General features: G+C 36.3%; 1 protein-coding gene across 5 annotated transcripts in view; it reads left to right on the top strand.

The window, feature by feature from the left end:
• The window catches only part of LOC106464747 (arrestin red cell-like), a 54,215-nt gene that overhangs the window by 23,918 nt on the left and 13,287 nt on the right, over positions 1 to 17,010 (top strand). For all 5 annotated transcript variants that reach the window (XR_002611918.1, XM_013924907.2, XM_022393048.1 and 2 more), the window contains 8 exons: positions 1,475 to 1,505; positions 1,940 to 2,000; positions 3,279 to 3,526; positions 4,148 to 4,275; positions 7,556 to 7,691; positions 8,092 to 8,176; positions 8,678 to 8,750; positions 9,193 to 9,336. Coding sequence is in view for 4 of the 5 variants with exons in the window: in XM_013924907.2 (XP_013780361.2) it covers positions 1,475 to 1,505; positions 1,940 to 2,000; positions 3,279 to 3,526; positions 4,148 to 4,275; positions 7,556 to 7,691; positions 8,092 to 8,176; positions 8,678 to 8,750; positions 9,193 to 9,336 (906 nt within the window). In the remaining variant the exon portion in view is untranslated. The remainder of the gene's footprint in view (positions 1 to 1,474; positions 1,506 to 1,939; positions 2,001 to 3,278; positions 3,527 to 4,147; positions 4,276 to 7,555; positions 7,692 to 8,091; positions 8,177 to 8,677; positions 8,751 to 9,192; positions 9,337 to 17,010) is intronic.

Genomic DNA, 17,010 nt, shown 5'->3' with positions numbered 1-17,010 from the left:
GAATGGTAATTTATAATCAGTCACAAGAACGTCGAATCTGAATCACTTGAAAAAAACAACGGGGGTGCTTAACTTTTTTCCAGGTGTATATATATATATCTTTTACATTCTAGGTATACTTTAGGGATAAAACCAATAGATGTGATCCTGCCCTCACACCTGACAATTGCCTGCTCTCCCTATTTGTGGTAACCTGTTGCACAGTCTATTAATTTGGGACTATATGCAGATGTGATGATTCCTGTTTGGTCTGAGCACCTCTCTGGTATTCTTCCCTATGCATGTTCCTCCTTTCCATTTTCTTTTAGTGGAGTAAAGAGAGAACCAGTAGCTTCCCAAAGCTTTAGCCACACTACACATCCATGCTCTGCTGACTGCCTGAGATATAAAAGTCAGTTGAGCAAGCTTTACATTCTGCCCATTTATGCAACACTAGAACTATACAGGAGGTTCTTTTTTGATAACTTTTGCTCTATCACCTTTATTGGATGAAATGTATTCCCTACATGAGATGGAGCCTCTCACCCCACTAGGCCTCACTACTTCCTAATTTGTGGGTGACATGCTTCATGAGGTTTCCTTTTCTGGTGCCATATATAACTTCATAAAGGAGCTCATATTTTAATTTTTTTTTTTTATCTAAACCAATCCTTCCACCATGTTATCAATGTGGAATTCTAGCTATTAGGTGTGTAGAGAGGTTAGTGGAGTTTCTAAAGTTAACATTTTCCTTACCTGTAAATGTATTTCAGATAGATACTCATCTCTACATATAACCTCCCACCCTTCCTTCCCACTTCTGGTATGCTTTTGTTGCCTCATCAGGAATGTGTCTTTTGTTACAGTGCAAATGCTTTTGGGGTCAAGTGTGCATGGAGTGCGTGTTGCCCTCCTATTGTTGTAGGGTTATAGTATAATGCTCATTGCATGATAGACTGGCATAATACATGTTAATAAGTAAGGGGTGAGAGTTCCATTTAAGGCTTGACATGTTCTCAAAAATCTTTTCAACAGTGGTGTGAGGTAATAGCTTTCAGTTCTATGAAGATGTGAATATATATTTGAAATACATTTTCAGGTAAAAAAATTTTTAATCTTTTTTTTATATCATACAACAAAATATAATTTTTGTAGGTTGAAAATACTTTAACAAATTTCCATTACTTTATAACCTATTTTCCTTTTGAAGCTAACACTTCTTACTTAAATGCTTCTTGTGCTCATAACAGTTGGATAAGCAAAAGTTACTGTAGCACCATGGATGAATAAAATGCAGTTACAGCAATAAAAAAATTACCAAGGAGGCTAGAGAATTTGAAAGAATGGTATATTCTGTTTTGTAGATACTGACTATCATTCAATATTGCAGCAGGTGGAAAATCTTAATATTGTTATTTTTTTTTGGTATGATAACATGCTGATAGGTGTTCTCAGTTTCACACTCATAATATTTAACCTTTTTTATTCATTTCAGGGTTTTTAAGAAGAGCTCACCAAATGGGAAGGTAAGTGGTAATAGAAAAGTATTTTTTTATGAGTTGTGTGCAAATTAGTTTGTTTAAAATGTTCACATATGACGTAAATTGAAACTTGATACTTGAATTTTTTTAACAGTTCTGTGGTCCAAGATAGTTTTTCCGATCAACCATTCCTAAATACAATATAAAAATCTAAATTTGTTTTTAATAAAATGGTATATTCAGGTACTTTTGTTCTCAAAGTTAGGTGTGTTTGCTACCTCAAAAGAAAGCTGGAACAGGCAGTGAAAATAAAAGGATATTTTAGTAGAAATATGATGGAATATGTTTTATCGTAAATATTTTAGACATTTCTAATTTCTTGTTCTCTAGTTCATTTATCATTACTTAAGCTAACCAAACTCTTTCATCTTTTAAAATTGTTGAAGTGTATGCTTTAGTTAATTTTTTCTTCTTTTAAGATTACTGTGTACCTAGGGAAAAGGGACTTTGTTGACCACTTTACTTATGTTGAACCAATAGGTAAGCATATATGTATGTGTAAAAAGGTTTTGCTATGGGCTAAAATTTAAAAAAGAAAAAAAAGATTATTTCTGAATACAGTTAGTGACATGTGTGATGTGTACTTCAAAAGGACCACAACAAAGAATTGATTTACAACTGTGTTCATTTATAACTGCACATTATGTAGTCACTCTTTAATATAAATTCTCTTGGTGTTTTTCAATTTAAGTTGTTCTCAAAGGTTAAAAAAAAACATAACTTATGTAGCAGTACCCTCCTCTAAAAATGGAGAACTTAGGCAGACTTATCAAACACAACTACCTGATGCATACCTTAGACTAAAAAGAGGGCTCTTATTAATTACAGCAAAGTTGATAAGTGGAAATTTGTTGTCTGTTCTAATCCACCATAAAAGAAATGCCACAAATTAGTATTTCTAGTGCTTCCTAGTAAAATACCTGCTCACCCCTCATTTTACACAGATCTGCCTGACCAAAGCTTGTTGGAAACCCCACACTGTATATTTCAAGGTAATGGTTTAATCAAGCAATCCACTTATCAACCTGTTTTATCATGTCCTAAAGATAAACATAAAAGGAAAACCTAACATACCAAAGCTTGACAAGAAATAAAGTCATCTATTTTCTGAAATTAGAAGAATGTAACTGCAGGTGCAAGTCACTAGTGGACAGCAGAAAGAGATCAATAGTCAGATCTCTACAAACCATATAAGTTGAGACATAATCATAAATTCAAAGCAGAGAATTATGCATAAATTGATAAGTCCAATGATAAGGAAATGACCATCAAACTTCCTGTGTTGTCAATCTTTATATCTTGAATATCCAAGTTTTGAGAAAGGAGAAGAATCAAGGAGACCATGATTGGATGAAGACATTAATGAATAATTAATGGCTAATTTATGTTATCGGCCAACATTTGTTTTTTACCTAGTAAAGATTAATACTTCACAAACTAACTGTATCAGTGTTGGACTGAGTATTTAGGGTTTAAACTGATTGATATTTAGAGGAAGTGTAATAGGAATAATGACTTTTCTCTAGGTTGTGTAGTCTTACAGAAAGACTTAATCCTTTATAGAAATGGCAATTATATTAGTATTCTTCATTTGTGTTTCATTATTTTACAAGTTATAAGGAATTATAGTTATATTTACCCATTTTTAGAGAAGAGATAATCTTGGGTTTTATCCTTGATTTTTTAAAGTATTTTTGTTTGTTTTATTTTAGCAAATTAATTTAATTTTTATATTTTATGGCTTTATATTTTTTGTAGATGGAGTGGTTCTGGTAGATCCAGAATATGTGAAAGATCGACGAGTTTTTGGCCATGTTCTTGCTGCATTTCGCTATGGTCATGAAGACTTAGATGTTTTTGGGTTGATATTTCGAAAAGATCTGTATCTTGCATCAGATCAGCTCTATCCTCCCTTGTCTAACCCTGACAAAACGCGATCGTTGACACGTATTCAGGAACGACTTCTCAAGAAACTGGGGCCAAATGCACATCCATTTTATTTTGAGGTATTATGAAAATGTAGGCTTGTAGATAATTTGACCAATTTTTCTGCCATTCATTTTCACGTAACCTAAATATGTCTATATGTATAAATGTTAGGCATCACACTTCTTGTTTGTACACAGGGGTACCCGTATATGAGAGTTTGTTTTGTTTTCAAAATATTAATTTTGAATTTGTTTTTAACCTTCATATTGTTAACTTTATATGTATTGACCTTAATTTTTCAAATAAGCTAAATTTTGGCTAACTTTAGGAATAAAAATTCTAATCATTAATAATTCAGTATAACTTTCTTTGTCAGTGTGATTTGCATAATTAGTTGTAATCATATGAATGTCAGACGGTGCTATCTTGTTTACTGGGGGGTCTTAACTTCTTATAACCAGGTCATATCAACAAAATTGCTCCTCAGTGCAATTACAATAATTATATTTTCACTTGTACCAAATGAAACTTTAGCATTTTGTGGCACAATATTTATCTTGGAATGTATTACCATAAGGTGTTTTTTATTTTCATGTGTGTGACACACTGGAGATCACTAATAATGACATTAGTTCCAAGGTTTCCATGGCAGATATTGTTATTTGGTCTTCTTTTTTTGTCTATTCATGTAACGTCAGCTTCCCCCTCATTGCCCGGCATCAGTCACACTACAGCCTGCAATAGGTGACACTGAAAAACCATGTGGTGTTGACTATGAACTGAAAGCTTATATTGCAAATACAACTGAGGAAAAAACTCATAAAAGGTAATTTGAGTTTGTCTGTGTTTTAGTTTAAGTTTTCAGTGCAAATGTATTAATTTCCAACATTAACATGATTGATTTGTAAAATTATCCCTTATGTCAATGCATGTTATTATTGTTGTTTCATGATTGAACACCATGTCATTATTTTAACTATGTTTCGCACTTTAAACATTGTTTTCTTTCTTAGTAAGTATCTGAAATACTAATGAAATATATTTTGCATTAGATACACATGAAATAAAGTACTATATATATACTTTGCTTGGCTAGTTCAAAAATTTTGGATAACATTGAAAACATTATCTATGAATTAAAGTATTTCTTTGTAAAACTGTGCCTATTGAATTTTTAAAATATAGAGTTATTTAATATTTTTCTTTAAGAAGAATTATTAGATGTCTTTGCAGGAACATATTTATGATGTGCAAATAGAACTTCCAGTAAATGTATAACATTAAAGCACCTTCAAAATTACTTTACTAAAATTTGGACCTGTGCTGAGTGTAAGATAACACATCATACACAGTTTTAACTATCACTTTTTGTTTCCGAAACGATATCTTTCCTCCATTCTCAAAAATCCTTCTCAATTAGTACTGCCTCTATCAGCACAAATATTTCGCTTTCTACTGGTTTTGTAGCTCTCTCTTCTTTCTGCATATCTACATGCAAATGATCATGTGGCAACTATCACTCCTTGTTTCCGAAACGATATTTTTCCTCCATTCTCAAAAATCCTTCTCAATTAGTACTGCCTCTATCGGCACAAATATTTCGCTTTCTACTGGTTTTGTAGCTCTCTCTTCTTTCTGCATATCTACATGCAAATGATCATGTGGCAACCCTCCACCAATAGAAGTGCAATACTACCCCTATCATAACTATCTCTAATAATGCACCTGTTAATCACTTCTTGATTGGCAGTCTTACTGTGCAGACATCTTTGTTTTCACTTGTGATTTAGTTATTATATACATACAATATTACTTATGAGTATTTTCTAATTTAGTTAATGCCGTTTTTCCCTTTTTTTTGTGGAGAGCTGCAATTTAAATTTCATTATCTACTCTCCCTTTCCTAAATTTTGTTCCTGTTTCTGACATTGTGAGCTTTGCACTCACAGTTTCAGGTGGCCACGACTACCACTGCTGTTGCTGCTACAGCAGATTTCCTGACCACATTTGTGGGGTTGATAACGCAGTTGTCAGCTGTGGGTGTGTCGACTATGATCCATAGGGAATTGTACCATTTCTGGCAACATTCTGTATAACCTGATTAGTAGCCTGTCATACCAGCACCTGAGTGTGTCTGAATGGGTTGATGTGAAAAAGGGCAGTTCGAGGATCTTACCTAAATCTCCTTCTCCCTTTTCTTTCTGTTTCCTTGGATTTTACCCATGCTCTCACTGGAGATTAAGCTTTGAGTCATTCTTTGGTTTTCCTCCTTACCTGGATATTGGGGTTCATGCTCATTGTTTTGGAGTACATTTGCATTCTGGGTTGATATGCCCTGTCCCCAAAATATGGGTTTGGACCCTGATACTTCAGTTGTTTTTCCCTACCTTGGAACTTTCCCATTCTCTTCTTTCATTAACCATTGTTATCTATTCATTATCCTACCTTCACTTTTTGGTTGGGACAGTTCTTCAGTTTCATTATTTGTTTTACATTGGTCATATTAGTCTCGTTTTTGCTGCTATGGCACACATTTCCTCTTCGAACTTCACTTTAGAGACGTGGCTGCTCTGATGTTAGGTTCTTCTAGGCTGGGATCCTGTTTTCTTGAGAGTTTGTTTACTCTCCTTTTCATTGCATGCATTGTGCATGGCACCTTTGTTTTTATCAGAAGGTGTTAGGGTGTCTTCCTGCCTATTTTGTGACTGGGGTTGTTTCAGCAAGTCTCCATAACTCCATTTCCAATCGTCCCCCAGTTGTCTTACCATTTACTTGACTTAACTCCTCAGCCAGATCCTGTTACTTCTCATTGTCATTCAAAGGTGGCTTGGGACTTACTTCTCCAGGGTGCCTTCTGTGAGGATATAATTCTCGTTTGGGGTTTTTACTCCTGATTTATGGATGACTTTGGTTGATGTGTCAGATATTCCCGTCTCCCCAGCAACCAGACATTTTCTTCATTTTGTTCTTCACAGGTGTATGTTTTCAGTTTAGGGTGTTATGCTTGGCCTTGCCTTGGCTTTGTGTGTGTTCTGCCAAGTAGCCTAAACTTTTGCTCAACTACTTCCTTCTCTGGACCATAGTGTACACCTTTCCAGGAACAGCTTACTACTTATAGCTTCCTCACTGGCCAATTCTGCCCTCTATACTCAGTTTCTTCTTCAGGAAGCTGCCTGGGAGGGTTGGCTTATATCACCTGATCATTTTCTGGTTTTCTTGGTGTGTTTTTTCATCTCAATTCTTTGTAAGGACCAGCCTTCTCCTCATTGGGTTTAGAGCTTGGTACATCCTTTAGGTGGCATCTCATCTTCTCCCTTTCCTTCTTGCATCTTGCTTCTTCTATCTCTTTTGAGGACATGGGTTTTTCTCACAGCTCTCATTCCTCTTGGTCTCGCCAACATGCACCATCCTCTGTGGGTTTTGGTCACCTGATGCTGCCTTGTTTGGGGTCCCTTGAATGTTCCACTTATCTTTTCCCCTCACTAACAGTCTGAATTGACTATTGGTTGGATAGAACCACTTTTGCAGAGGGGGGTTCTCTTCCTTATCATCATCCAGTTTATCACCTTTTTACTGATGTTTCTCTTTTTGTTTGGGGAGTATCTCTCTCTCTCTTGACACTTCTAGCTGTTTATCGGACAGTACTTTCCTTCCTACTGGCTCTTGGGGACCAGGTGATGATGTTTTGCTCCAACAGTTCTATGGTAGGGTGAAAAAACAAAGATACAGTGGAAATATATCAAAGCCACTGATAAATATATCTAAACTATATGTTAGATTATATCAGTGAAACTCTGGAGTGTATTGTTTCACACTTTAAAACAAAGATACAGTGGAAATATATCAAGGCCACTGATAAATATATCTAAACTATATGTTAGATTATATCAGTGAAACTCTGGAGTGTATTGTTTCACACTTTAAAAGTTTAGTGAATGCTAATTTGATAAACTTCTAAAGCATTAAACACTAGAATAATATAAGCACATCTACTTTTAATAACAACACTAATGAAAAATTACCAATTTAGTATCTTTTTCTTTAAACAACTATTAATGCATAACTTTGAAAGAATTATTTTATAGAAATCTGATTACTTCCTCAAGGAACTCTGTGAGGCTAACTATACGAAAGGTGATGTATGCACCAAGCAAACAAGGAGAACAGCCAAATGTTGAAGTCAGTAAAGAATTTATGATGTCCCCTAACAAACTACATCTAGAAACATCACTGGACAAAGAGGTTTGCTTTCATCATTATTTATACAGTATTTTATTAGGATGTGAACTTTAACATAAGAAAATATATTAAATTTCTTAAAACCTTCAATTTGTTATCTGGAAGAAGAAAATGCTTACCATACATCTTCACTTATGAGATTTTTATGTTTTATAATTGTGAGAAAACATTGTTGGGTTCAGCTTAAACTGAAAATGTTTTCTTTATTACTTAATAAAAACAACAACATTGGTTTACTTTTTGCTAATTTTTTTGTTTTTCATTTAGGAAAAATTAAATAATTTAAATTTTCCTCTTTTAAAAACACGTTTAGTTTCTAACTGTAGTTGAACAGATGAAGATGTTGGATTTTGTAAATTTTTATCACCTTCAATTTTGTAAGGATTTGTTGCAATTTTTACAGCTCTATCATCATGGAGAAGAAATTGCAGTCAATGTTCACATAGCTAACAATTCAAATAGGACAGTAAAAAAGGTAAAAGTATCAGGTTGGTATAATTATCTTTTGATCTTCATCCATTTGCTTTGTTTATCCTGAAATTCCAAGTATACTAGATCTTCACCTGAAATTTTTCAAAACTTTCATGTATGCAAGTGTATATAAGTTTGAAGTAGAACATTGGGCAATGAAGTGGCTAAGTTCCTTTAACTCTAGTTATCTATTATTCTGAGTCATTTTCCTTGAGTATCACTCATGCCTTCTCATGGGAAAGATTGCTGTAAAGTAGAATGCACTATGTGAAGATGGTCAGCAATATTTTCCACTACTGGGTCAGGTGATACGTTGAGGATACATCCTCTTATTTTCTAAATGGAGTGACTGATAGTGATGTATGTAGTGCACATGCCCTTAGAAGTATAGTATGCTTTAGAACTATGTATATATTATGTTTTTTCAATAATGTTCTGATTATGTATTCAAGACTATTATTTGCTTTACTTTTTTTTTATTAAGAATGTTATACTGGTTTTAATTTGATATGTTTTAGTTCTTCAGTTTGCTGATATCTGCCTGTTTTCTACGGCACAGTATAAGTGCAATGTAGCATCATTGGAGAGTGAGTGAGTAAATTAATTTGAGTTTTCTCTAATATCATTATTATAACAATGCAATCTAAATTTTTTTAAAAGTAACCATTCTTGATTAAACTATCTGATATCAAGTTATGATTGGAACTTGAGTAATTCTAATGTTATTTTCTGCAATTTTTTCTAATGGCATTTGAAAAATGCAAATAATTAGTTTTACCTTACAATCAACAGTGTGTGTTCCTATCTTTTGTAAAAACAAGTTTTCTATATTAAGTCATAAACAAGTTAAATGAATTTATTTTCGTAAAATATGAAGTTTAACAGCCTTATATCATTGTCATTTGGTGTTTGTCTGCCTTATATCTTACAAACTACACCACTCACTTCAATATGTTGATCTCTTCAGTGTGCATCATATTAATACTATAGTGTAATGTTTTTCATGAAATAATACTGACTTTAAACCTTGTAGAGATGGTTGTCCTGTGGGGCCTGGGTTTACATTATCTAAAGTATACTATTTGAAGCCTCTGCTAGCTAATAACAAAGACAAACGTGGTCTAGCATTGGATGGACAGTTAAAAGATGAGGACACAAATCTAGCTTCTTCCACCATGTAAGTCGGAAATATTTCTTTAAGTAATACATTTGTACATTTTCATTTACCACTATTTTTACATGTACTTGAAAAAGACTGTACATATAATTTAACCGTAGTCTCAATCATTTTTTTTTCCACTTACGTAGACTGTAGTCAATCTGTTGAACAACTGTGATCTGGTTCTTCACCTTTCTTTCTCAGATATCACTTGCTAAAGCAAAACAATGCCAGAGTTCACTAGAGACTCACTCCACTTATTAGCAATATTCTCCTTTATGTTCATATACAATAGGGATTCCTCTAGTATATGTCAGTTGCAGAGAACTATCTTTTTAACAAAGATCTTACTTTCCATATGTATTTGCTTTTGAGCTATGCTGTTTGACATCCTTTTGTTGTACTTTTTTTCTCAAGTTTTCTTATGATATTATATGACCTTAAGTTAGTTCAGTTTGTTTTCACATCTTATGAACTTATATTTCATATCATGGAAGTCTGTCTCTTCTGTTTACCTCTCTGTCTGTTATTCAGACAGCTGTTCAGAAGAACTTGCTTTTTGGTATCTAGTAAAGTTTTCATGTGAGTGCAATTGATCCTCATTATCTTTTAGTTTCTGTTTTTTACTTTATTGTACTTTAACCCTAAATAAAGTTATATGAGTGGTTCAAATTTTAATAATATGAACCTTAACAGAGGTCATTTTTATTTTTCTAACAGTTAGATGTTAATCAGCTTTTTAGTCCCACTTCAGTGGTTTTATCCTATTCCTTTATGACCATTACAGTTACTGTTGTTCTAACTGATTTATGTACTGTTTTTCGTGAATGTCATTTTGAAATATTGCTCTCTCTCTTAGTATTACACTTGTATGTTATGCAGGACATTGTAGTTCAAGTATTAAGTACACCCAAAAAGTTTTTATTAATCTTTTTCTACACTCTTCATTAGATTTTCTGCTGTTTCAACTGATTCATACATTTATTTGGAGGTACAGTTTGTAGGTTTTATATTTTTGGACTGAGACTTCCTGTTCTTCATCTGTTATTTTCATTCCAAAAGGTTTTATCAAAGTATTTGCCATTTAATGAGCATTCATTTCTTATCTTTTTATTTCCATTATTTTCGGTGACTCAGCTGAATTGAGTTGTCTCTCCTTTCTTTTCTTTTTGTTTTATGGACATTTTTCTTTTTTTCTATTACAAAAGTTATATTTGGCTCCTCTTCATCAACAATGTTCAGAAGTCATGTTTCTTGGAGAGCGAGGAAGTGACCTTTTATCTGAATTCCATGACATTTTCACCCTGGCAATTTCTAACTAGTCTTTTTTTTTATCCCCAGTTCTCACCCAGAAGTTTCAAGCCCCTTCCCTTTCAGCCCCTCCTCTTTAGCTATGGATGTTTTTTTCCTTCCTTAGCATTTTCTTGAATATCCTAGCTCCTCAAACTACAATTTTTTAGGTTACACATATTTTTTTCTCCCTTGCTTTTATGATACAGAGATTGGGTTGACTTGTTGACTTTTTTCAAGCTTTTTATTTAGACCTAGTTGTCCATTTCATTGGATCAAGAAGTTTCCAGCACACTGACAAAGAAAGCCATTGAGATAGTTGTGGATGATTTTCCATAGGAAGATTTGAAACATGTTACAATTCATTACCATGTAAATCAGTTCTTGACTATTCCATGCTTCATGCTTGAGGATTTTTAGAAACTGTCTTATTGACATTCTCTTTCCTGCTGGTTCTGAATATTAAAAATAAACATTTCAAATATATGTCTTCTTATCCATTTTCACATGAATTCACAGATATTTCTCTGTTTTGCCATCAGCTAATTTTTGCTGAATATAGGATCTCCTTGTTCATTAGACTCAGCTAACACTATATCTAGCTTCTTGATTTCCTGAGTAAATAATTTGCCCAAGTCTTGCCTTTGCCCTTATCAGTTTCTTATCCATTAAACACTACCAGTTGCAAAAAAACAAATAGAATAAGAAGCTTTTGTGAATGCACTCTATTATTTCAAGAGTGACTCAACTAATATCCAAACTGGCTTTATGGTTGTCTAGTTAATAAAGTTTTTCCAAACTTCACTAGTGTCATATATGATTTTGTTATTTATCTGGAAGATATTTTAATCCCTCCTCATACCTACTGGTTTCAAATACTACAAATTTTATAGCCAATATAAAAGTAAGTAAGCTGCTTAGTGAGATTTGTGTATTTCACATTGCCTTAACAGGTTTCGTAATAATCTGGTTTTTCTGATACAATATCCTACCTTCCCTCACAAATAGCTTTTCTTGACTTATACTTCCCTCCATATGCACAAATGTTTGCTCCTCACTGACCTTGATACTACTACCTACCCTCACATGTATTCACATGAGACATCTGCATACTATCATGCAAATGATCATGCAGCAACCCTCCACCAATAGGAGTGCAATGCAACTCCTATCATCACAATTGTGCACTATCTTCCATGCAGCCAGTAATCACTTCTAGATTGTCAGCCCTACTGTTAGGACATGTTCTCACTCATGCTTTCCTACTGATTGTTTCTTTTTTCGACTTTCTGTTTATTAATTGTGTCTTCGTTTTTTCATTTACTTGTTCATTAATTTTTTTTGCTAATGGTTTGAGTGTTATTCCACACAGGTATTTTTTTTTCTGTGTTTTTCAAATCATTTTAGCCTCCCAGTATCACAGTAGTATGTCTGTGGACTTATAATGCTAGAAACCGGGTTTTGATAGCCATGGTGGCCATAGTGCAGATAGCCCATTGTGTAGCTTTGTGCTTAACTTCAAACAACAACAAATCATTTTATATTTGATTTTTGAGTTGCATTTGGAGGTTCAAATGGCATCAAGACAAGCTTTTTCTGTTGAGGAAGTAATAGCTATGTTCGCTGGGAGTTGGCTACCTTTATGCAGTCTTCTGGTTCACTGAATGATTGTCCTGTATTACTATGTGAGGGTATGTGACTTTGGACAGACTTTCCCTCCTCCTCCCTATGCCTCATTATCGTGTTTTGTTTCAGGAGAGGTGTCCAGGCCTACTTTTCCCTTTATCGACTTAATACTTCAGGTATGTGTATTTTTTCTTTGTTTCCCATTTCCTTTGATTCTTCTCCTAGCATCTCAGTGTTGCACTGATGGGCTAGTATCTAGTGTTTCAACTCCCTTACCAGATATTGGGGTTCACGTGAGTCATTTTAAGGACCAGTTTTGTTTGAGGGTTGGTATGATATGACCCCCACATACTTTGATAGACCATGCTTTGGCTTAGCACCATTCTGAGTTTCCCTCCTTAGACTCGTAACATTTTACTTGCTTGTTCCTTTGGGGATTCAGACTTCAATACTTTGGTTACTTTTTCAGCCTTCATTTTCCTGTTTTTCACCATGGCACACCTTTCCTCATCCACCCTTTCCTTGATAACGTGGCTTCTATGTTGATGGAACTTTTTCTGGGTTGGGCCACCCTTTTGTCACAGGTATGTTTGCCTCCCACCCCATTGCATGCTTTGCGCATGGCTCCTTTTCTGCACCAGGAGGTTTTTTGGGGCATTCCCAAGTTTTTGGTAAATGGAGTTGAGTTGGCATGGTTGCATATCTTCCCTTCCTCATTGGCTTCTCACTTTTCCCAACCCTTTCCTGAACCTGTTCCTGTGTTTTGTCCTCCTTCTTCCTCTCCTTTTGGGTTCCAGCCTCTCAGATTACTGTGGTTCACTGTCACTTATGTCACCTTCAATGGGCTTTGATGGACCAGTGGAGACTCCTTTGGTCCCTCTCTTCCTTCCTTACAGATCATCTTTGTCTGGTGGGTGGATCATGACAACTCCACTATTGGTGCTCCCCTTCCTCCTCTTTGACTGGAATGCCATCTTTTTATGGATGCTTCTCTTTCTGGTTGAGATCCTTATCTCAATGTTTGGGAGGTTTTCGGGTGATGGGCTCTGTCAGGGTCCTCTGTATACCAACCTCTTGGAACTCCTTGCCATTCATTAGGCTTTGATTCATTTCCTTCCAGACTTTCAAAGCTGGTCAGTGATGGTGCATTCTTACAGTTTGATAGTGGTCTTGTATATCTCCACGGAATGAGAAACTTGGTCAAGAGACATGTGTTTTCAGACACTGGACCTCCTGTGTTGGGCCAACAGCCACCAAATTCATTTGTTGGCTTATCATATTCCAGGTGCCCTGAATTTTGTCCCGGATCATTTATCACATCCTGACAGGATTCTCCCTTCAGAGTGATCACTGGACATGTGGGTGTTTCATGAGCTCTGTGCCCATTGGGGTATTCCAGAGCTGGATGCCTTTGCCACTCATATCAAATTCTCAGTTCCCTAGATTTTAGTCTTCTGTTCCACATCCTTTGGCTGGAGCAGTGGATGCAATCAATATGGATTGGTCAGATCTATACCTGTATGCTTACCCTCCCATTTGCCTGATTCCTTGGATCTATTCCATCATCCAGACCACTCTATGTTTAGCTCTATTATTGGCTGGCTCAGAGGTGGTTTCCACATCTGCACTGACTATTAGAGTCACCTCTTCTCCTTCTTTCCACCACCCTTCTTCGTCAACCTCAGTCTGGCATACATCATCCACCTGTTCCCACACTCAGTAATCATGTGTGGCTTTTGTCCTGGCCAGACTTTCACAGCATGTGACATCCTCGATTTCCCAATTCTTGATGTCTTTCTTCCATGTCATTATACAAAAGAAAGTGGTATACATCATTGGTCCATACATCATGGTTATCCTCTGTCCCATCTGACCATTCCCCACATCACTTCCTTTCTAACCTAGCTATCGCACAATTTTGTCAGCCATGTTTCATTTTACACATTATTCCCATGTTTTCAGTTTGTTGGTCCAGTCCCTTTTGTTTTGTTCCCTCCACATCACTTGTCCTCCTTGTCTTGCCTCTCTCCTGGATTGGAACCTCTATGTCGTCCGTCATGCCCATATTCTTCCCCTTTTGAACCCTTGTACCCTTGTTGACCTGTTATTTATATAACATCTCCTTGAAGACCCTTTTCTCCTCATGTTGGTGTGTGGATGTCATCATTTGGATGCTTTTGTTATTGATGTCCACCTCACCTTGTTTCACAGTTCTATGTGGTCCTTCTCCCCAATTTTTCTTTTCTGCCCAAAACTTTAGCTGCTTGGAAGGGTAATTTTGCTTTCACACCTATCTCCTTTCCATCCATACCACACATGATTGCCTCCTCTGTCTGGCCAGGGCACTCTGCTGTTATGTGGCACATACTGATCCCTTTTATGGTTTATGCTCCCAATTGCTTATTCCTTTGAATACTTCCTAGTCCTGGGACCTTTTCCAAGTTGGTTTGCCTGGCTTATTCTTCCCTTTTTCCTGATGGTTGTTGTCTTTTCCGTGTATCTTCCCATCAAATTCGTCACCTTACCATGTCCCTGGCTGCTCATTTCTTTTATCTGTTGGAGGAGATCATTAGTGCTGGTATGTGGACCATTCCTCATACCTTTACTGCTCATTATCTTCACCACCTAGCCATTTCTTCTTCTACGGGGTTTAATCTTCTTTCCATTGTTATTTTGTGTTCCACAATATCTCTTTGAGTGGGTAAGTGCTCCTTTTTTTTCTTTGAAAGGGTTTTTGTTGCATAGTTGGATCCCACTTAGTAGCAAGTATTACCTGTACACTCATGGACTAACATGAGTAAAGCAGACAGGGATTACTGCCCATCCCAGAGGAACCATGTATTGTAGGTCACAGGATTGGACTGCTTTTCAGAATAAAGTGTTGTAGTCACCCATTGCACTGTCTCCAGTGCAGCATTCCTCTGGACTCTCCAACATGCTGTTTTCCCCTTCTTCTAGTGGAATATGGAATTCTTTGCCACTTACAATTTCCTAACCACTGTGGTGGTGGACCATGGAGGCTTCCTCCTGAGTATGCTCAATCCCACTTAGTTGAACATAGAGTGGTGGTGTTCTGCCAGTGTAGATGTTGTTGACACTCTTCCTACTGCAGACCTGAAGTACAATTCCAGATGCCATCAGGTGTTGGATGATGCATTCCATGAACATGCAGTTTGCCCCTCTGGCTGAGGCACCCTCCTTCCTACTATCCCCCAGATATTGGTTCCCAATGGATATGGTAACAGTTGGAGCTGGACCAGCCTCACATGTGTGTGGGCAATTAACCTCCTCCTACCACAGATTGGATGATACACTCTCAGTGCTGCCTGGTAATAGACTGGGGATGCATCCCCACTTTGCTGTCCATTTTTCTATCATCCCTCAGATATCATTTTCTGGTGGATATGGTGATGGTTGTATTAGATGTGTGCACATGATGAAGCAGATCCTTGGTACAGAGACATATCTTCCATACCAGTTCCTGTATCAGAAGTGAAAGATAGAGGACTCTCTTCCTATCATAGGCTGGATATCCCTATCATGGTTTGCTTGGTATTGATTGAGATCAATCTCCCATTTATGGTCCAATGTGCCATAGCCAATCTACACTTAGGGCCCCTTAGTTTCACATATGTGTATGGCTGGGTACCCTCCTCCTACTGTGGACTGGATGATACATTCCCCAATGTTGCCTGGTGATGGACTGGAGATGCACCCCATTTTGCTTTCCACCTTCCTACCATCCCCTTAATGTTGGTTCCTAGCAGATATGGTGATGGTCAGGTTAAATGTGCAAACATGATTAAGCTGGGGAGGTCCCTCCATTGTTTCAGCTCTTATTGTGACACGTGGGTGGTATACCTTGCTCAGAATTGGTGTGGTCTCCCATGGGGGTGTTGGTTACCATTTATTTACACTCCCCATGGTCTTCCCTTGAGTGCTATCTAAAGGGGGATTTGTCTTCTCACCAGACCCTCCACCAACTCAATGTGGGATTCTAGCTATTTGTGAGAGGACGTAAAATATTGTTTTGAAAGTTAACATTTTCCTAAACTGATAAATACTGATAAATACTTACTTCTCACATTTCCCACCCATCCTCTTCACTTCCAATGCTGGTCTGTATGTACTGCCCAATCTTGAAGTGATTATGGGCTGCACAGAAAAGAGGATGCTAGTGACAATAGGAGTTGTGTCACACTCCTATTAGCAAAGGGTTGCTTCATGATGATTTACATGATAGCACTGCAGATGTCTCGCATGAATGCATGTAAGGGTAGGTGAGAGTATTAAGGTTAGTGGCGAGTGAAAATTTGCACATATAGAGGGCAGTATAAGTTAAGAAAACTTAATTGGAGGTAATTATCTATAGCAAATACATTTTTAGTTTAGGAAAATGTTAATGTTAAATCTGTCCATAAGTCAAATGAGGACAAGCAAGAAAATCCTTTAACTAGATAGTCACTGTCTTTCCTTGTGAGGATATTACTTGGACGGTTCTTATTCTAGTGAATGAATGTAAGCTCAAAGGAAAAGTTTCATGTTCCCTATTTATGTTGTGCCTTATAGTTTTTTTCTTGAAATCTGGGTAAGATAGTGTCTCCATTCTGATTTCACTCATTGCATAATTCCATTTGTTGTAATAATTAGAATTGTAATTATGGTTCAGCTTTTTCTCCTCTGTGACATCTTTATTTGAAACTAGACAATCCGTGACCCATTGGGTCACCCACTATTCAGAGGTTATGAAGAATTGAAGCTAATTTCAATCTTGCA

The sequence above is a fragment of the Limulus polyphemus genome, unplaced genomic scaffold (assembly GCF_000517525.1).
Source record: "Limulus polyphemus unplaced genomic scaffold, Limulus_polyphemus-2.1.2 Scaffold63, whole genome shotgun sequence".
Lineage (NCBI taxonomy): Eukaryota > Metazoa > Arthropoda > Merostomata > Xiphosura > Limulidae > Limulus > Limulus polyphemus.
This window is presented reverse-complemented; position numbering and strand designations above follow the sequence as displayed.